General features: G+C 39.5%; 1 protein-coding gene across 1 annotated transcript in view; it reads left to right on the top strand.

Moving 5' to 3' along the window:
- The window catches only part of STAC (SH3 and cysteine rich domain), a 73,227-nt gene that overhangs the window by 39,558 nt on the left and 11,619 nt on the right, over positions 1–22,050 (top strand). Inside the window, exons 3-8 of the mRNA XM_027729175.2 lie at positions 5,870–5,970; positions 8,173–8,254; positions 9,995–10,110; positions 13,886–13,967; positions 18,163–18,227; positions 19,135–19,223. Coding sequence (XP_027584976.1) covers positions 5,870–5,970; positions 8,173–8,254; positions 9,995–10,110; positions 13,886–13,967; positions 18,163–18,227; positions 19,135–19,223 — 535 coding nt within the window. The remainder of the gene's footprint in view (positions 1–5,869; positions 5,971–8,172; positions 8,255–9,994; positions 10,111–13,885; positions 13,968–18,162; positions 18,228–19,134; positions 19,224–22,050) is intronic.

Here is a 22,050-nt window from a genome sequence, read left to right as displayed (position 1 = left end):
ACTGAGAGAGAACAGGGGAAGGAGGAGGGCAAACGTTTGTCCAGCAGCAGCCAGCCACAGTGGCAGGAAGTAGCCATAGGGGAATTTTTAAAAATACTCATCCCTTTCAGCATCAGAGCTTTTACAAAAAAACAATTAATTAAAAATGGAGAAGGGGGCATGAGAGGAGGGTGCACAAAGGCTTAGAGATGACCGCAGGGGCACCAGTGCCATTTCAGGGATTTCCTCCTTCTAAGGTGACATTCTAAACTCTTCACTGCTACAAGACTGGCTCAGCTTGCTTAAAATTCTCCATTTCCCATAAATTTTGGCATGGATGCAGCTTCCTGGTGACAATTGTAAATACATTTGTGGAGAAAGGGGCAAGGCACTCATTATTTTTATCATTCTCCCACAGCAGAAGTTGAAGTATTATAGAAAATATGTAATTTTAAATGTATTTATTTTTGTAAGTTTTAAATAAAAACAATTTCTGACTGGCATGTTCTTCTCAGCTGGAATGATAAAAAATAATGGTTGGGTCATAGCTAGATTAGCTGGAGGTGACAGTCTCTCTGTGTCTCTTTCCCTTCCTCTTTCTTTTATAGACCTGAATCTTTTTATACTCTCTTTTTTTTTTCTCCACTTTAGCATAAGTGCCTAGTATAGTTACCTTTATACAGTCAGCGTAACATCATGTTGTTACCGACATATGCAGTTTTCTTTGAAATTTCTCCAGACTGTAGAGCTTGTTCTCCCTCTCTACCTATTAATCCTATGTTGAGTCTTGGAACAACAGGCAAAAAGCATCAGCCAGTAGTGATGTGACCATAGCTGTGCTGGCCCAGAGGATGATACAGGTCGGCTTCACATGTGTGTGACAAGCAAATTCTCATTTGCATTCCTTGGAATAAATGTCACTTTCCTGAAACGCACAGTAGTTATAGGAGACACAAAGAGTTGGAATCAAATTCTACCCTGTTTCCTCTGCCCGTCTCTGCCTCCAAATATTTCCATTCAGGCTGACTCCAAAAAAGGCTTAGATTTAGAAAAGTGATGCAGTGTGTCCTTTTAGTTGTATTTAAGGTCATATTATCAGAACAGTTTAAGTTTCAGTTTTCCATGACTGTTCTGGAAAACCTAGCCACTGGCTTAGCTATTCAAATGGGAGCTGACCCAGTCATAGAGTATTTCTATCAAGGTGTTATTAAACATGACCTGATTCTGAAAACGCATTCTCAAAATGCATCCTTCCAGTGCTACATGCCTGGATACATTAGCTGGTGTCTGAGGAAAATGACTCATTTGTAAGTTTATTTAAGAGCTACCCAAGTATTCTGACATGAAATTTCCTCATTTGCTTTACGTGAAATATAGTTTCTTTTACCAGTTTTGGGTTTTTTTGTTTGCAAAAGGAATACCAGCCTTTACAGACTATGAGGTAATTGATACATTAATTAATAGGACACAGAGGACATTTGTGCATATGTCTTTGTATTTTTTCCCTATATGACTTTCATGACTACATTTACAGTTATGTTCATGAACACTGTAAGCCAGCTAAACATATGTAGTACTTTCCATTCTAAACCCCCAGTTTTAGAGTTTGCAATTTTTACAACTTAAACATCATCATCTGGACCAAAATAGTATTAGTGAAACCTCTGACAGTTTTACTCCTTAGTCTCTCAAATGAGAGACTTCCCATACAAGTTGTGGCAACAGACAAAGACAGTGAGCCCATTGGAAAGCTCGTGGGGCTAATAATCACTTTGCATTTGGAATAAGGCTAGTGTAGTACTCAGGAGATGTTGCTTATGGAAAGTATACTGACCAAGGAAAGTAAAAAAGAAATATTGAATAGAGTTGCCTATTCATCAAGTGTTGTCTGCCCTGTTCAGTGAATGAAATAGTGTTCCTTGAATAAAAATAGTGGCAACCACATCCCTAGATTGTAATCAAAAAGTGACTGAGCAGAACGTTGTTCTAGCCTGCTCCGTATTTAACAATTGCCTTAAGTCACCACAGCAGGGGTCTTTGGAGAAGAGGGTAGGAGGGATGATTACTATTTGAAGGTAATAGCAAAGAATCCATCAAAGCTCTTAGCCTACTTCCCCGTTGAATGAAAACCAGAGAAAAAGTAGCTAGGTTGCTCCAAGTTTATTTAATTGCTAAGCCTTTACTTCCTGTATTTCTGATCCACCACAAACTAAAATTATTCCAGGTGGGCTAAGACATATCAGTGAGTACTATACCAGTATCTTCCAGCTTTCCTTTAAGGTTGGCATAGGGGAATATCTACTGCTTGGAATAAACTATAGGCTGCAATCAAGCTGTCAGCTGTTTAGGGAGGTAGGATGGAGATTGATGGTCAGGCTTGCAGGTCATCAGAGTGTGTTCAGCCGAAGTCCCTGAGGAGAGTGTTTTAGTATCCTAGACTTCACTAGCTGGAACACTGCACCTTCCAGACATTGCTGTAACCATCTCAAATGTGAATTCTCTCCTTATGCTTCCCCTTCCCCATGCTTCAATCTACAGAAAGATTAAACCGGTGGGGATAAGCACACCACAGAGAGGTTTTCAACTGGTCCCCTATGGCAGTGCAGTGAAATTATACAAATTCTCCTTAAATAGTCTGCCGTATTGTGTTGTTGTTGCTATTGCTATAATTATTGCTATCTTTGTCAGTGTCAAAATTTTTTTACTTTTATGAGTCATAAATACCAGTTATTTTCTACTATTTAATGTATGTTCAGGCAAAATCCCTAACTTTCTTATTCCCTCTGGGGGAGTTTATTGGCAAATAATGTTTCAACATATTGCTATATCCTATGCCACTACTTTAGGTATAATGAAATAACTCTCTTATGCTGGTGCATGACCATAGAACTCTCACTGTACTTACTCAGCTTTAAATAACTTCCTTGCAAAATCCATGTTCTGCCTTCTTTTTCACTATTTCAAACTACCAGGATGCCTTCCAAAACCAGCTCTATTCAGGCTTGTGCAAAGCCAACAAGCTTACTTAAATGGGAGGCCAGAAATAGATGCAACAGATCAAACCCTGGTCTCATTTGCACCTATATCAAATATGACCTCTTCTCCTAGATGTGAGCTGTGATTGTGCCTCAGTTCTAAAGCTCAGGAACTTTTGGATCAGATACACTACTAATATATAGTTGTCTAATCCCTGGCATGCAGTTTTGAAATAGCTTGGCCACAGTTCTCTGATGTGGTTTGATTTAGTGTAATGGGGATAAAACTGAAGAAGAAAGAATTATCATGTAGAAAAAAGATGTGTATTGTAAAAATGCCATTTTCAGAGCTTGAGATATGGTGGTTAAGCATAAGTACAGAATAAATGACTCTATGCCCCTTAGTTATTCCTCAGTGGCAGGCAGGGAGATACATGAAAATTCTTTTCCAAGCTAGTCGCACAGCAAACCAAGAAGTTAGAAATGAGAATTAGTTGAAGATCAAAATTTTGGTAGTTATAGGCAATTTCATTTTGATTTACAAAGACTTCTTCTAGACCTAAGTGTGTGACTGAAATGCTTTTCCTCTCTTTGAAGCCACTACTTAGCTGCCCACATGTAAAATGTGGCATTCAACAACAGAGATATAGTGTTGTTCTTTTCTAATCGTTTTACAGAGTTTCACATGACCACCAATTTCTGTTCTGGAAAATGTTGGGGTTTGATTTTTGAAAGCAGCACAGATATTTTACATTCATTTTGCACATCATTTGGGTGCACAATTGTATTGACAAATGTGTATCTTCTCTGATCACATGGTTATAACATGTAAGGAGCAATATCCACCCTGTAATATTAACACTAAAATGGCTAGAAGAGCATAACAGGAGAAAGAACTGTCTGCCTTTTCACAATTGAATCTTAGGAGTAACTTGGTAGAGCAGACAAGAGTTATGCCAGTATAGACCAGTGTGAGAGGAGAATTAGACCCAGTGTAAGCACTGATGTGTTGCTAGGCAAGTATGATTTCTTTTTTCATTCTGCCTTATAAATACAATAAAAAATTGTGGAGGAAGTACTCTTTCCTCAATGCAAATTGTTGATCATCAGGAAGGGTGATTCAGTATTTCATCATCAGCAATAAAAGCACAAAGCTGCTGAAGTCAATATTGGTTTGAGCATGTCTAATTGAGAAAAAACTATAACTGAAAAAGTCCCCCCAGCACACTAATCCAAGTGCAACCACACAGGAAAAAGAAACAAAACAAACAGGGATGTGTTCTTCTAGTAAATTCTGTGTTTGCTAGGAAAAAAAGACCCCAGAAAAGAGGTTAGATATCTGCACGTACCGTGAGAGGGCTAAAAGGGACCGGGCGGGCAAGAAGCAGGGAGCAGTCAGTGACCCCACTCCACGGAAGTCCCTGGGGCACACCCTACACTCAACCCCATTCACTCTCCATCTCTCCAGTAGTCTCAATAAGAAGGCGGGGAGGTTCCCTATCCTACAAGAAGCACAGAAGTGAAACATCTGAGCCTGGCTCACTGCAACCACGCACAGCTACTTCAGCCTGCCTTATCTGGCTTGGAAGTGCTTCAGGCACCTCTTCCCCTGAAAGTGGTCCTGTCAAACCTGAGATTTTGGCACCAACTTGATGAAACCTTCCCTGAAGTGCTTCTTTCAGACATAGTGTTTCACCGGGTGAATCCAGCAACATGTACACAGCACTGACTACTCAAATAACCAAGAGCTACATGAGTACTTTCAGATGTAGGATCCTTCTGACTAATATTCCTATCATGTCTGACTAATGAAGGCTGGTTAAAATGTCAAGAGTTTTTTAGGGTTTTTTTTACTACCTTATTTCTTACTCACTCCCACAGTGGATGATAATGAACTGACATGTTGTTTATTCATTTCATTTATACGGTCCTGTGGGGATAAAAGAGTTGCTGCAGCATCACTTCTTCTGCATAGTTTAGGAAGTGTTACGGTTGTATGAATAAGAGTGACTGTTCCTGCCTGGAAGCAAACACACTTGGGTCTGTCATTTAAGAGTAGGTTCACACTGAAGATAATGCAGAAATACTGTTGGTCAAGTAGGAGAAGTCTGCTTCTGTTAGGCAAAATTTCTCCTGTAGCTCCCCTACCTGTAACACAGAACTTTTCCGCTGCCAGTGAAGGAGGGCAAGATCAGACTCGTGGCATCCTCACTGCTCCACTTAGGGACATAAAAGGAGCCCTTTCTGCACCTCCTGAGCACTGGCCCAGGATGGTGAAAGCAACAATCCCTGGGCACAATTGTCAATATTGGTTTGAGCATCTGTAATTGAAAAGAAACTGTAATCGAAAAAATCCTCATAGTGTACTAATCCAAGTGCAACCATGCAGGAAAAAGAAACCAAACAAACAGGGATATGTTTGCCCATGGGTGGACAATGGCAAAGGAGCTGGTTTAGCCCTTGCTGCCCCTGGAGCTACCTCTCACCCATGAAACCTGGCCTCCACTGATGGCCAAACTCCCCAGGGCAGCTCCAGAGCCTGGGTGCTCCTTCACAGGAGCACAGCCTTGCACAACTCTCATATCAAGCCCTTTCAAATTAGCAAAGGGATTTTGCTTGATGTTCACGAAGCAGAGACATCACTGATAAGACTATCATATAGCAGAGCATGATCCAATATATGTGTCTAAAGGCAGTAATAGCATGGGAAAGAGCCTGGGGGAAAAATGCCTAAAATGGAGAGGCTGTAAAGAAAATGTGTATATAAATGGGAATTTTAAAAAGTAGGTAAGGCAAAGAAAACTGTCAATATTTGCTCTACGGCAACTGACCCCATCAGTTCTTTCAGGTCATTTGTTTAAATGCATGGAAACTATTGATTGTGTCTAATTAAATCATTTCCATGCATTTCACAGGGATAAATGCTAAGCATGGATTGCGCTGTAAGGCTTGTAAGATGAGCATCCATCACAAGTGTGCAGACAGTATCGGACAGCAGCGCTGCATGGGCAAGCTGGTAAGTGAGCAGCTCAAGGCAGAAAGAGAAGTGGAAGGCACCAGCTTGTGCTGGAGCCACTTACTTTGTGTGCCTGACCCCCAGCTGGCATTTAGCTGGTGCCTTAACAGAACTGACACCAGATCACTTTACTGAGGTAGGAAACATAAAGTCAGGTTATCAATTTGGTCAATTGCTACTACTCAAGAACCCAAACAAAACCAAAACACAAATCTGGTCTGCTTTGTGGATGTGAAAATGCAGTTATAGAATCCAAACTTAGCTAAATAACAGAATTGATTGCTTTGATTTAAACTGCACTTGCTGCAGTGTAAATTTCTCAAGGTATACTATAAATTAATCAAAATATTTCAATGGAGTTTAACAAATGAAAAATCCTTCAAATTAATTTTTATTGGTTTTTCCACTGTTAGGACTTGATGAAAAAATATAATTCATCTAAAAAGTAAACCAAAGGGTATTTCACAGTATGATGACAAAGAGTTTGAAGCAATCTCTAAGCTGGCGGCTGAGAAGAGCAGGAGCCTGCTTCTGGATGGGCACAGCACCTTAGTTCCTGGGTTATCTTCTGAGCAGCAAAATCTCATGACTGACAATGGCAGTACACTGTGTCTGAGACAATTCTAACTTATCTGATTGACTTTTATGGGAATATGGGTCTTTTGGTCACTATTGGAAAAAAGACCATTTGGAATATGAAAACTGAATACATATATTCATGTTTCAGATGTTCTCAGACTTGTTGCAACTGGAAGGCACTTGGACAAATATGAGCTAAAAGCAAACAGTTTCACTGTGTTAAATGATGGAAAAAATGCAGGCATTGACTTGAAAAGCGCTACAAAACCCACCTTTCACTGGAAAAATCTTTTCTCTCCAAGAGTGTTCAGTGAAAGCTATTGTTGTTTATATCCCTGAGGCAAGTCTTTATGTACTTAAACCATAATCATAGTTCTAGCATGAGGCATTCTGGTACTGGAAGCTGATCTGTGAAGAGCTGAACGACCTCATTGCAAGCCTTGGACAAGCCGAATATTACATCAAGTTAATTGATTCATGCATTTCTTGATTCTGGCCTCAGATCTTGCGGTCACTAGTTTACAAAAACAGAAAAATAAAGACCAAATTTACATCAGGAAGTTGTCAGCAAAGTCATAGGAATTTTGTGAGCTCATGCTGCATCTGAATCTAGCTTGGAGGTAAACCAAGGCTGAAGAATCTGGAATGTATTCCTCTAAGAAACCAAGTTTAGCAGTCCACTCACTCCTTCTCAGCCTATACTGCAGCTCATTAGCTGAAGAACTAGTTGTCTATCAGGTATTGAACATAGGATATGGAAAATATGCATATCTCTGTTAATCTTTTCCACTTTTCACTGTGACTAGAAATTCTCGCAGCCTGGAGACATTAGAAATCTGAGACCATTTGTGAATCTTTAATGCCTTGAAAGGCATTTGCAAAGATGCTAGCACCTTCATTTTGAGTACTAATCAAATGATTAGTACTGAGTTAAGATATTAAATGGAGAGTCAACAGGAAATGTTTAACCTTCTAAGAATGTTTTTTAGAGTGGTATAGGGCACCATTATTTGCCATATTGTGGTATTCTTTAATGGTATAGCTTGAATTGTTATGGTACATTTCTCTACAAGTGTACATTGAGGGGATATCTGGTGACAACTTGGAGAGTTTTTTGAACTTACAAGACAAAAAGCAGTAAAAGCTGCAGACAGTATGCAGCAAAACTTAGAAAAATCTATAGAAAGGCTCTAAATTTTTGGGGTTTCACAAGTGTATATATGAGAACGTGAGGATTTGGAGGTAGGGTGGGGAAGGGTAGTCAGATGTATAACAAATACAAAACAATGCCAATTCATGTTATATAAGAAGATAGGGAGAGGGAAACTTCCCAGAACCTCTGATGATTCAGCACTTCTGCTGCAATTGATTAGTGCTGCTTTTGTGTAAGACAAAAAAAAAAAAGGTAGCTGAAAATTAGCCCTCCTTCCACATAAATACAGAAAATTGTTTTTTTCCAGGAGAAAAATCAAATAGACCCCTATCTCTAAACCCTACACTGACTGAACAACAGGAGGCAAATTTCCAGGCTCGTCACACTGTTGCACAAAAGCTGAGGCTATTTCTATTAAATCAATCAAAGCAGCAATGCCCTTCACTTGTTTTTGCTTTTTCTCCCTCCAGCCAAAGGGATTTCGACGGTACTACAGCTCACCACTACTCATTCATGAACAGTTTGGCTGCATCAAAGAAGTGATGCCGATTGGTAGGTTTTGATTGCTTTTCCATTCAGTCTTCCTTTGGCAGTGCTCTGCAACAGCAGCGGCAGATTTCCAGCCATGGTATTTACCCTCAGCAGCCTTCCAGCTCCTTTCGGTGACTGCATGTCCTTCTGCCATCTCAGGAAAGGACCACTTCAAAGATACAAAGCTGGAAGAGGAGAGGGTGTGTTTATTGTGTGTTTCACTCAATACATATACCCCATATACATACCTCTTAGCAATTACCCTGTTTATAGTAATAACTACCTGAAATCAAGGTAGGAACTTAGAAGTGAAGAAACACTTGAATATAGAGGTGAAGGTCTGAGCTGGGAAGAAATAGAGAAAAGACAGAGAGATCAAAACAGTGGGAGACATTCAAATTACTGGTTTGTCTTTTGAGGGATGTCGCTAGGTTACTGTCTTTTTTCATGCACACTTCTTACTTTCCTCATATTTTTCCTTATTGATCATCTCTACAGATTTTCTGAGTATTTAAAAGACCATTTTCTGCTCACTGTAATATCATATTCCTGAAAAAAAAAAATTGAAATGGAGAATTTAAATTTATTCAGGAAAATATTTTTCCCTGCTGGTACTCTAACCAGACAGATCTGGAAGTGTAAAAAAATGAAAACCAAAAGTAGGCAGTCAGTTTAAAATTACTTGTCTGAGGACATCTGCATTGTTATTTTCAGCAGTTAAAAAAAATGAGTTGTAAGGATTTCATCAAAGCTTCTCTTTCCAAAAAATATTCATTATTTTTATCAGAAGAAACATTTTGAACAAACTCTAGCTAACAAATGAGAAGCACTTTGCTCTACTCAAAACCCAAAATATCTTGTATTTTCTCAGTTCTTTGGCTAAAACTTCCCTCCTTCTGCATAATGCTTCCAATGTACTGTATTTTACATGTCTACTACCTTGTATCACAAGGGAGGTTGAGGGCTAATAATGCAGTACGTAAAAGAGAGTCTGAACTGAGATTGCTTCTGCCCATTGAAGACATCCATTTTTTTCCATGGGAGATGACTTTTGTGGCTAGCTATGAGGAAGAATGGGAGTGAGAACTGAACAGATATATGCCCGTGGGGTGCTGGCCTTTCTGGCAACACCTAGACTGAGCTGAAAAACCTACAGCACACCCTCAAAATCAGGTATCTTCTCATGCCTGCCTCCAGAGCCCATAAAGCTCCACAGTGGGGATGTCAGGACCTTTCAGGGAAGGTCCAGACCATCCTGTTTACATGCAATAGCCAAGCAGGAGCACTGGGAGGGTAGATGGATAAAGACAACAACCCACTCATACGACAAGGATGCTCAGGTACAATACAGAGCTTTTTCCTTCAAGTTTCTACTGTTGAGAGCAACCCAAGAGGTCAATGGTAGAAACAAACATGAACTAAAAACTCCTGGTACTTTGTCTTCCTTACCTCAGCATAGGCAGCACCAGTGATGACTAGAAAAGAATGGCAGATGAAGAGAGACAAGACAATGGCCAAGAACTGAAAAGCCTGTATGAGGGGAGAATAATCTTTATTGGAGTAGAGAGGCAGCAGAAAATTGCTAGGAAAGGTCAGTTCCATTAAGTTTATCAAACACTTTTTATCAGGATAGTCTTTCAACTTGTGTCTAAGCACACATCCCAACATGCTGGTAGAGGGAGATGTTCCTCCAAGTGAAGCAGGAACATGATCAGAAATATCTTCAAGGTACTGATGCATGTTTTGCTCCTTCTGTTGCAGCCTGTGGAAATAAGGTTGACCCTGTGTATGAAACTCTCCGTTTTGGGACTTCTTTAGCCCAGAAAACCAAAAAGGGAAGTTCTGGGAGCGGGTCTGACTCTCCCAACAGAAACTCTGTAAGTATACCACATCTTTCTTCTATTATCTTTCTAGAGGAGCAACAGACATTCATTCGCATGAGCTCGTATCAGAGCTCCCAAAACTTTCAGAGTTTCAATATTTCAAACAGAACTAAAAATACTGTAAAAAAAAATTTTAAAACTCTTACTCTCCGCTCCCAAATTGAGACCAGAAAATACATTATTTTTGCAAACTCGAATTTTAAGAATCTTTTAGATGACTCTTGAGAAAAAGAGAAAAATAATAATTAAATGAATAAACAATTTTTATTGGATTGGAAAAGGAAATATTATTCTTTTTATTTTGCAAATCCATGTAGATGTGTAACAGACATATTTAACTGTCATGCTGGAGTAGATGCATACTGCCTTTTGCTGATGGTGGGCATTTACCCTTCATACAGGTGAAAGCAATGGGTTGAAGTCCTCAGAATATAGATTTAAAAGTGCAAGATCCAGAGCACAAGTTTTTCCCACATTACCTGACAATCTCTTCTGCATTCACCTAAGAATAAAAATCACCAGGCACAGAGACAGGATAAGACTTTGTCTCCAGGCCTTAAAACATACTTATATGTTTAATTCCAAGTTGTGCTAATATCTGTATATGTTTGGTACACAACATTTCCCTGGCATTTAAATGTATGCTAACTTATATGGCTGAACTGTAAGGTGGTAAAAGTGGACTCTAAACAGACATCAATTCATGTCAGATGGGAAAGAAGACAGAAAAATTTAAGCAAGAACTAATGAAGTCTGCAAGGGATGTATTAAGGGACATGTCCTCTATCTACTTCTGTTTATGGCTTAAAAGACATTTGGTAATTTCCGCTCATTTTTAAAACCCAAAGTGACTCTACCACCTGTCGCATTGTGATCACATTTCTTTCTTTCTTTCATTTATTTAATTTACTTTGAAATAGTAGTTCTACAAATGTAATTATTGCTTTCTAAATCAATAAGCATTATGTTGAATTATAAATGACAGCTCAAGCATAGAAACCATGAATGCTGTGTCAGCTTACCCAAGGGAGCTGATCATAACTAGGTGGGGTGTGGGTGTAGAATGAGGAATGCAAGTTCATTACAGGAATTTCCCCAGGGTATTGAAGCTGAGAGAGAATATAACATGTGTCAGCATACAGGAAATAGAAAACGTTAGAGAATTGAATAAACAGACTTTGGAAACCATAAATTTTGCCAATGCAAGCCTGTGGATTGAGACAAGGATAAAACCAGGGCAGACACAACCCTGAAACAAATGATGGGGCCATGGAGCTTTAAAACTGGTGGTGACCTGAGAGTAGGCACTGACCAGTGAGTGACCAGAACTTGTCTAGTTAATAAAACACAGTGACTAAGATCTTTCACAAGTGATTCTCACTTCTGTGCTGCTCTGCTCCTCTCAATGCAGCTGTGAGGCACACAGCAGCAACGGGGCTCTGCAGCTATGCCATGTCCCAGCCCTGGGAGCTGGAATGTACTTCAGGGTTCTGCCATGTCACCAAACTAGGGATCATGGTGACACCTAGGATATTACTTTGCCTCACAGGTGATGTCCAAGCTGTTAAAGGTCTAGCTCTAGGTCAGTGTAGCGTAGCTGCTCCTGCTGAAGGTAGTTAAAAGCAAAGGTGACTAGCCTAGGATCTGTGCCTTGCCCCTACAGCCATGAAGCTTCCAGACTGCATGGAATTCATGTCTCTGCGCAGAGTAGAGATAACCGTCTTCCTCTGAACTAGCCAAGGTATTTTTAACATGACTGAGCAGTGTGGACGTACCCACTGTGATTTTTCAGCCCAGATTCTGCATCTCCCATAAAAGAAAAGGGCCATATGCTCCAGATTTACTACCTACTGCTTGCTTCAAAACTCTGCTTCTGCAACCCACATTTATACAGAAAGGCACTTGAGGTAATGTAAATGTGAATCCGGTTCTTGTTATTTTTTTTGTACATCAGCTCCTATCAAAAGCAGCTTTGTAGCTCTACCATTTCTATTAGAGCATTTGTCATGTAACTCTTGATTAAAAAATAATTAAAGGTAACTGAGGTTACTTCAGGAAGTTTTGGATGAGGTATATCTTGAAATAACAGTCACTACACATCACATATGCAGTAAGTACCCAACAAAATATGAAGCTAATCAGCAATTATGAAGCTAGTTACGAAGACTGAGGAACATGTTATAGCAATGAGCTGAAAAATATCTGGGACTTACTATTTCAACAAAGCCAGTCTTTCTTTTCTCCATTCAGCAACTAGAAATCCATAGATATGCTCTATACTGACTCCATGTTAACATTGCTATAGCAGTACCTTCTCATCCTTGGAAGACCCATTTGGGCAGGGCGCAAGGCAAGCATGACCTGCTGCAAAAAGCTGAGTCTAAAAAAAAAGGAGTAACGGAGCAGTAAAGCAGAAGGTTCTTAAAATAACAAATGAAACAAGATAGCCACAACATACCTGTGGCACAAATCTACTTTCAACCTCTTTGTTCAATCGTTTCCTGGAATGGAGAAGTATCTAGGAAAATAGTAGATAGGAGAAATAAAATGGTGAAAGTACTTTCTAAAAAAAGCTTTGTTGCCAACACTAGTAAAAGCAAAAAAACCCAACATATAAAATCTATAACGCAATTCAGATTGTGCTCCCTGAAGGAAAACAGTGAATGTTCCTTGTCTTGCTTTTCTTTCTGTGATGCAGGCAAAGGTCTGCAAAGCAATAGAGAGAGCTATGTGCACAGTACAATTGTAAAATGTCATGGAATAATGAAGTTAAATCCTTCGTGTGTCTTAAAATCTGTTAACAAGAAATAAATAAAGCTTAGGACCATGTCAGGATTAATAGTTATTCAGATTAGAGCAAGCACCTGACTCAAGTTCAACATTTGGGTTTTTTATGGTTATCAAAGATGTGGAGAGTTCAGTAACAGGTTTCGTTAAGGTCAGATTCGGGTAGAGCTGTTTGGAGCAGCTCTTGGCTCCTGTTGGGCTATACAGGGATAAGCTGACTACCCCACCAAGGAATTTGGTGCCTTATGCAGAGTATACTTCCGAGGCTTAAGATTATGTCATCCCATGTTTTTCTACACCCTAGAACATTGGGTCCCTAATCATGATTGACATTAATGTGGTACAAGTAAGAAATCATAGTAATTCTAACAACAACATTTGGGTTTCATTTTTCCCTAACCATACCAGCCAGATGACTGTTTAAAAAGAAAGTGAGGGCAGACATTTAAAGACCGAGTTCATCAACTCCATGGCACTCCAGCCCTTCCTCTTACAGGATTTTAGCAGAATTTAAACCACCCTTATATTACAGTTATTTTACTGAATAATATATTCAGGGCTAATATATTAATAGTCAGTAGTTTCAACTAATGTCCAGTCTCCTTGGTAGATAACTATTTAGTATACCTTCAGAATCTGCAAATTCCCTCAAGCCCTTTCTATTTTACACAGAGAACCACATTGCTTAACACAATCCTTTGTTCCTTAACTTTCACTTCATTTTATACTGCAGAAATCTTTTACTCCAGATTGCAAATTTGGTCTGGAGTTTTTTTCTGGGCTTTTACTGCTCCCTGTGAAGTAGATATGTGTTGCGCATCACCAGATCCAATGTTTTCTGTGATCCCTTTAGACTAACTTGCTCTGCTCTGATAGCAGCCAAGTACTGCATTTCCCAAAGACTCTTGCTGTGATTTTATTTCACTTCATTGGTCACTTTTTCTGGCTCATCCCATCTCATTTGCTCTTTCTGTCCCTGCAGACAGCTGACCTGGTAGAGGTTCCGGAGGAAGGCAATAGCTCTGCAGGCACCCTTGACATAAGCAGGAAACGCAGCAACAGTGGTGAGTGCAACCAGACCAGGACAACATCTCCTGGTTTATAGGCCTTTGTACAAACTATTTCAGATGGGAGGTTGTGGCATGTCCATGTTTTAGCAGCATTCAGGTTTTCAAAGCAGGAGCTGAGCTGATGCAAGCATTTGGGGAATGCTTTTTGCCATTGAGATGAAATTCAAGTCCCGGTTTTCTCAATTTTGTGTGTCCAGAGCTGAAACTGAACAAGGTTCAGTCCCTATTTTCTATTTTCACTTCATGAACATGACTGTAGACTAACCGCTTAGCATGCTTCAGTTCCACATTGGCAAAGTGGAACAAAAATAATATTTTCTTTCTTTTCCATATATTTGATTTTTCTGCATGATTTTGTATACCATAACCTCTTTGGGACAGAAAATTAATCATAAAATATCCACATGTCCATATGTTGTAAAATATGAAACACGATTAATTTTGATTATAACTGCAACTTCTCCATACAACTATAGTGTGTGCCCACTAATATTAATGGCCCAATTCCTTTGTTTGACTTGAAGTACAAAGTAATGTTTTTACAACCTTAGCATGATGGGATTTAAAGACCATCATAGCAATCGAGAGCTTAGTAACGAAATCTTAGCCACCAGAAGCTGGTGTTTTTGATCCCATTCTTGAATTTGGTCATGGTGAGGGAAGTCATAAACACAAAGGGTTATTGCTAAGTAAAACTTCAAGCCCAAACCATCAGAGTAACTTCTCTAGCAGCAACTGAAGTCTGTTTTGCTGAATCTCACAAGATGTACACTACATAAACAAATCACAGTGAGTATAGCTTTTTCTTCATAGCACCCCCGGTGCTACTTACGTGCGGCTACCAGTTGATGTAGGTGAAATGCCAGCTTCAGCTGTCCATTCCCGTATTATGCTACCTTCTTATTCCTTTCCTCCCTTCTTGGTCCTATCACCTCTCCTCACTGTGTTCAGTTATTTCCTTCCTCTCATTTTGTGAACACCTCCTCTATGTTATCTGATTTCTCCTGAGAAGTCTTTTAGGTTTTCTCTCTTGCAACTGCAAGTTGACCTAACCTGGTTAAAGATAAAGAATTCAGTCTCCATCACATTGTTTAATCTTGCCCACCTGAGATTAAATTGACCCTGTTTGAGTTTTCAGAAAAATTTTTTATTTCTCTGTTAGTCAGTAGTTTCATTTCTGAAACCCAAAGAAACTTTTTTTCTCTGAGATCTGTATTCACTGAATGCACTGAAAGGCATTCAAGGAACTTACTTAAAGAGATTAGTTTAAAAACTCAGCATGTGTCAAATCTCCAAATAACTTCCGCGGCACATTAACGATTCCTTTGATCAGCACTGCCTTTTTTACAATCCATCCTTCAGAGGCTCAGGGTATAAATTATGCATCAGTCACTCCAAAAATTTCCTCATGGTAGATTTTTAATAAACTGCCTGCACTGTTTGCACAAGCTATGGAAATGGTAAAATCCTTTTCAGAATGTAAAAAACCCTGGTTTTTTTCTTTTTTTTGTCTGCTGCTGCTAGGGCAAACAAATATGAAAATAGATGGATTTCTGTTGTGTGGAGATATGAACTACATGCCTCTATGGCTTTCAGATTCGAGTGCCTCTTATTAATATCCAGAGATCATGAGCTAAACATAGATTAAAAATTTAACAGACTAAATTCAAAATGCTGTTACAGGGTGATTCATGACTCCTTTTCTCTCAGTTGTCCACTGCCTCTTTATCAGGCAGTTCCACATTAATATCTTGATGACTCAGGTCCATTCCAGTTGGGTTTTTCTGTGTTGGGGTTTTTTTCGTTGGGTTTTTCCCCTCCCCAATTAAAATACTGTCCTCTACAAATAAGTATTTAGAAAAATGTACATTTTATACCCTTTGGTAAAAGGAAACAGCAGAAGAGACGCAGCCTGCAGAAGGGTGAAAGGACCCAGTATACATGCGGCCATGTAATCGCTCCCGTAGACTCCCATGACAACAGCTTCAAGGGGAGATTCTTTCCTTTGGGACCTGGCATGCATCCTATGAAGCAAAGCTTCCCAGTTTACAACTGTGAGATGGCATACCTAATTTCTAGCCCTTCAGCCTCCTCTAAACCAGTTACACTCTTTCACTGCCATGAATTGCCATCTGTAACAGAAGCCCCGCAAGCCAAAATGTATTTTAGGTGACATTTATGAGCCTGTGATCAACAGGGATTTGAGCACTTTCCCCTTGAGTCAAAGGGTTTGCCCCTCCTGCAAACCCAGTTTTGGTGAGCATGAGCACTTCTCAACAAACACAATGATACAGTTCAGCTCCTTCCCCACCTGCTGGGTCAGCTCCACGGTTCACAAGGCTGTCCATAAGTAACTTGGCTTTATTTTCTGTCACTAAGCAGAAATTACTCCAATTACATCCAATTACAATGCTGAAATACTTCCACTTAATTTCCCCCAGTCCAAAACGCTGCTAGTTACCCAACTCAGTATTCATCAGAACACCTTTAATTTGCCTCCCTAACTCCATTTCCTTTGGATGTGATAAACAAAGCACAGTAATTTGAGAAGGATTTAAATACTGCCAAATTGTAACAGAAGAAGTTTACACCCCTTCATACAGATGTCAGGCATACATATACCCCTATATTAAAGAGAGAGGAAATTAGATTTGTTTGTAAGGTTTTCCTCTGGTATTTGTGACAGTCTGCAGGGTCAGAGTGCCTTTGCAATAGGACTTGGTGAGAAGCATATTGAGGCCCAGCTCAGCTGCAGTCAGGCCACCTGGACACAAATTGTGGCATTTTCAGATTAAATGTGTCAGGTATCAGCTCACATGCTGTCTTCATATTCATGCATTGGACTTTATGATTACAACATTGTCTTACATTTTATCAGAGAATATGTGCTTCTGTGTGCTCATGGACGCATGTCACTTGGTACAAAATATTTCTTATGCATGCTGTGGCTGCCATTTTACTCATCTTCAATCTATTACAAGAACACTGTCTTGTTTGTCAATGTTGAAGTACAACTCTCTACTATCAAAGAACCCTACTATTTCCCTCATAAAGCTTCTTCACAGAATCTCTGTTAGGTTGTCACTTACAGTGTAGAATAGTCACAGAAATATGTGTTCATAGAAGAAAGGGTGAGCAAGTGAAAGAGCAGAGGAGAAGAATTCAGTGGTTTGGTGTCCCTTGGACCTTCTTTTCCCCGGATGCATGCAACTGTATGACAGAGAAACAAAAAGAAAATGTGCTCAGTTAGCCTGATACTTATTACCACTTTGGTTATTTTTTCCAAATTGTTGGAGACTATAAAATGGTGGGAGAAGACACTGGCGGTTCTAGATGCTCAAAAACTCCAGCTAGTAAAGTCGTATTCAGACTTTATGCAGAAGCAAGAAACACCAGGCAATTCTTGAAATGTGAAGGTGGAATTCAGTCAATATGATAAAGACACTGTGGTTTTTCTAGTGAGATAATTGAGCACAGCTCATGAATCAATTACAACAGAGAGTAACTGATTAGATATGAGGTATGTTAGGTGCTGTGACTGTTACCTTATTCTAAGAGATTCTGGTTTAGAAACTTAGAAGAAAATTTTCACATGTACAGGCCTGCGTTTCAGTTTACGCTTCCTGATCTGAAAACAAATCAGGTACCTCCTGTAAAATCAGAGAGATGCAGTATATCCAGTGTAGCCCAGGCATAGACTACTGGAGAGAGGGATCGAAGAAGACAATCAAATATTTAGAGAAAGAGGACAAAGACAGGAAAGAAAGGAGTTTGCATACAAACCTACCTCAATACTACTCATATATGATCATCAGGTTTCGTAGGTGCTTTTAAATAGAAATACTGGTTATCTGATAATGGAAATGCAGTATTCAATGCAAGAAAAAGGCTGTTGGACTTTAAATAGTAATGCATCTGTAGTACCAAGCTTCTATTCCTGGTGCTGTACTTGTGTATATTCATCTGATCAAAATGGTTTATTTGTTACAATTATAAATTCTTGAGGACATTGTGTCATATGCCAGCAAGATACGTGGTTTTGTTAGGAGTGTAGAAGGGTTCAGAGGAGAGCACAAAGAATCAAAGAAAATAAGGGAGAAAGCAAAGAGATCAAAAAAATCAAGGTAATACTGTTGAGGTGAAGAGTCTGAAACTACTCCTAATATGTCATGTGTTTGCTTTATTTCAGTGTTTACATACTCTGAAAATGGCACAGAACACTTTGGAGAAGAACCAAAAAGTATACATTCCCCGGTATGAGCATAAATTTTGTGCAAATGCAATGGGAATGGGAAGTCATAAAAAAGTCTTGGTTTTATAGCTGTCTGAGGACTTTGAGTAGGTCTGATGGGGCACTGATATCTTACTGTCATGTTCTTATACCATTTCTGGGCCACTGGCCACAGCTGGAAGCAATACACAGTACTGGATGGCTTTTCAGTTTACCCTTTGTGGTCACTTTCATGTTTTCCTGTTTATTGCAAGCTGATATTGTGAATACAAAAGATCCAGCATGTAGGCTGTGTAATTACAATAGAAGTGATGTAACATAAAAACCACGGATTTGATTTTGAAAATTATTAGTGTTTATTTTAGCTACCTTTTTTTTTTCCCCCACCAGATTAACAATGGAAAAAGTGAGCAGAAAGAGTAGCCTGTCTTCTCTGTGGAAAGCCCAGCACAGAAAGCTTTCACACATCAAAATCACTTTAAGGAAGTGATTTTCATACTCTGACTTTTGGATCTGTATACTGTATGATTCTAGCTCCATCCTTAATGAGAACTGTATAATAGACACCTTATGTAATGCCAATAATACACTATTGGGCTCATAAGAGTCATACACTACAGAGAGCAAAAGGCAGAGTCATTTTTAAGATCTCACCCCAGAGACCCACTTGTGCAGATTTTTGCTTATGTTCTTTGGAAGCCTGGAATTTGATCTTGGGGTTCAAATAATCTTATTTCTAAATGAAGATTTTTACTGCCTTAATGGCCTGCAATGTATCTGGTCTATAGCCCTCCATGCTGTGAAAGGAGTGAGATGGTTGTGGCTAATTTATTGTAAGATCAGGTCTTGGTTCCTCTGTGTCTAACAAAGTGAATCAAACTCCTGTACAGAACAGATATTTAAATTTTCTCTTTCTCTCTTTTCTTGAAGGGACCATTTTATAAAAGCACGTTACAAATGAACACCTATGTTGCCTTGTACAAATTTGTACCACAAGAAAATGAAGACTTGGAGATGAGGTAAACCCCAAAATACTTGTTTGTTGATTTGACCCATGAAAACTCATGGTCATATGGTTACGTATTACTTTGGGGAAGGAAGAGTTTGTTCTGATATTTTTAATAAACATTTTTATAGAGCTATCCACTTGTAGATATAAAGATATTCTCACATTTAGAAAAACTGGTGACCAACTGTTTTGGCAAGGACTTAAAACACTGATGTCACCTCAGGAGAAAGATGACTTTCAGGTGTAAAATGCTCTGGTTTCTGTTGCTTTGTTTTTCAATCAGAAGTTTTCAAATAGGAATTCATCATCAGTTCTCATGCTAATGCTGACACATTTTACCAGTCCTGTTTGATGCTCCCTCACATTCAGGTTATGTCTGAGAAAAGGGAATGATGTCCAGCTGCTGAACGGCAGTGTTTTCACACAAGGAAGATGTATTCTGAGCTTAGTAAAATAACCTTGTTTATTTTTATTTTTAGCACTTTGTTTCTCAGTTCTGCATCAGTTGCTAGCACTACAAGATCTAATCCAAGCCCATTGAAAGGAAGGGACATCTTTTTTTTTAATGAAATTAGTTTGCTCATGCTACTCACGTTTTGCGTGGTCTTACTAGAGATCTTGTCATGAAACATGTCAGCTCTCTTCAATGCATACACTATATCAAAATAATGATGCACATGCCAGAGAACTTTGGGAATTGCCAGACAAATGCCCCTCATCAGCATCTCCTTCACTGAAAGCCTTTTTCCTGTTCCCAGCTCTGCCTTCTCATCACTCCAGAACTAAGTGTGGGATGTAGGGAAGAAATTACCAGCTTTTCTATTATTCTGCTTTGCTGGCATTTCCTGCTTGTTAGTTTAGGAATGTTGGCTCTTCAAGAAATAACCACAGTGTACGGTAACCTTTAGTGCAACTTGACAGCTATTCTACTTGAGGGATTCCACTTTGCATCCTGCTCCTTTAGGAGCGTATTCTAGCTTGTGCGTTTCTTCCATGAAGTAGAACACCACTCGGACAACCCTGCACTGGACTACCATCCTCATCCAGACACAGAAATCCAGAAAACACATCATCCTTGAAAATTCCCCTGTCCCTCATTTTAGGGGAAAAAGGAACCTGTGATCTGCAGCCTGGACTGTTGCGACTAACAGGCTATGTCTAGAGACACCAGCCAGATTTTAGACTAGCGTTACTCAGCTACAGCAGCATGGTTTGTACCACGGTCAGAAATTCAGAAATTCATGTGTTAACACTGTTTCACAAGGAATGCCAAATACCTGGTAGTGTTGTTTGGTTTTTGCTAAGCCAGGCAGGATTCATCTCAATTGCATGAATTTCCATTTGTCAAACACAGTTGAGGTGCTGGAGGTGGATTTGGCATAGCAATCTTGTCAAGACTGACAAGCACTGTTCTGCGAACCCAACTCAGTAACCAGCCAGGTACTGATCGGCCCTAACACAACAAAGGCAAGTAGCAGGGGAAGGACCTGAGATGGGAAGAAGAGTTGGGACAGATTTCTGGAGAGCCCAGCTCTGAGGGGATGCAATGAGTGGCAGATTACTGCAGTGGAGATGTGAAGCCCAGATTTCAGTAGCAATAAGTACTTAGCACAACCCTGATTTCTTCCTCAACAGAAGGAGCACCCATTAAGGCTTTCCAGTTCTCTGGAATAAGTATAGTGGGACTTTGCAGTAATACACTTGTAGAACAGGACAGAATAGAATAGAATAGAATAGAATAGAATAGAATAGAATAGAATAGAATAGAATAGAATAGAATAGAATAGAATAGTTGGAAGGAACCTACATGACAGCCTATCTTGACACCTCCTGAAATATAGATCACTGAGGTAGAGCAGATAACTTATCCAGGGTTGTAATTTACAGAAGAAAACTATGAGACCTGAGGGTGATTTCAACCAGTAGTAAGCACCAAGCAGGTTACCCCCTTTCAGGGACTAGCAGCCTAAATCTAGGCAGCAACAGTAATATAGGTCCAGCTGGGATTTCTATTTTGAATCCTTTTTTGGAGTTTAGAGACATCTACATTAGCTCTCTCCTCAAAAAAAGTTGGAAAGCAAAATCAGCAGGTCTGCAATCTAAAAATCTCAGTGCTCAGACCAGTGACATGGAGAGATTTGAGGTTCAGTTACCATCTTTCTCTGACAGTCAAATACCTTTATATTTTCTAGGTCATTTTTCTAACAACCAGGCTGAAGAGTACTGGGTGGATGGGACTCTCTAAATCTTAAATGTGTACTTCCTTGCAGTGTAAGAGCTCCAATGGTGTTACAGTCTATTCACTTTGAAGTCATGGGTTCCCTTAAAACTTCTTTGAGTGTTTTGTATTAAATATTAACTGTGATAAAAGATTCATGTCCTTTCCCATAGCAAAAAAAAAAAATTCACCATTGGGATACCAAGTTATCCATTTTCCCTAACTTCCTTTCTCACCTCAACAACATTTAATTGTTCCAAACACATTGAAACAGGTTCTCGAAGAGGGCTTGAGGAAAATCTTCAGGTACCTTTTGGTGAAAGTTGAAAAACTCTGTTTCAGATTGCACGGTGTTAGAATACTAAATGCCCACTTCTCCAGTTGTAGCAGCAATGATAACCCCTTGGGAAGCGGATCAAAGAGGCCTACCACTGACCCCACCTCCAGCTGCATTCTGGACAGATCCACATTTTCTACGCATGCTCTGAAATAACCTGTTAAATTGGACCTGTTACCCATCATATGCTCCAGATGTGTTTGCAGGCTCTCATGCTGATACCTCAACAATACAGTAAGCCTAAGAGGGAATGCAAGGAGGGCTGAATAATTAGGGGTCAAT

The sequence above is a fragment of the Pipra filicauda genome, unplaced genomic scaffold (genome assembly GCF_003945595.2).
Source record: "Pipra filicauda isolate LSUMZ 115617 unplaced genomic scaffold, ASM394559v2 scaffold233_size1220752_pilon, whole genome shotgun sequence".
Lineage (NCBI taxonomy): Eukaryota > Metazoa > Chordata > Aves > Passeriformes > Pipridae > Pipra > Pipra filicauda.
Note: the sequence above shows the minus strand (reverse complement) of the source record. Positions and strands in the feature narration are given on the sequence as shown.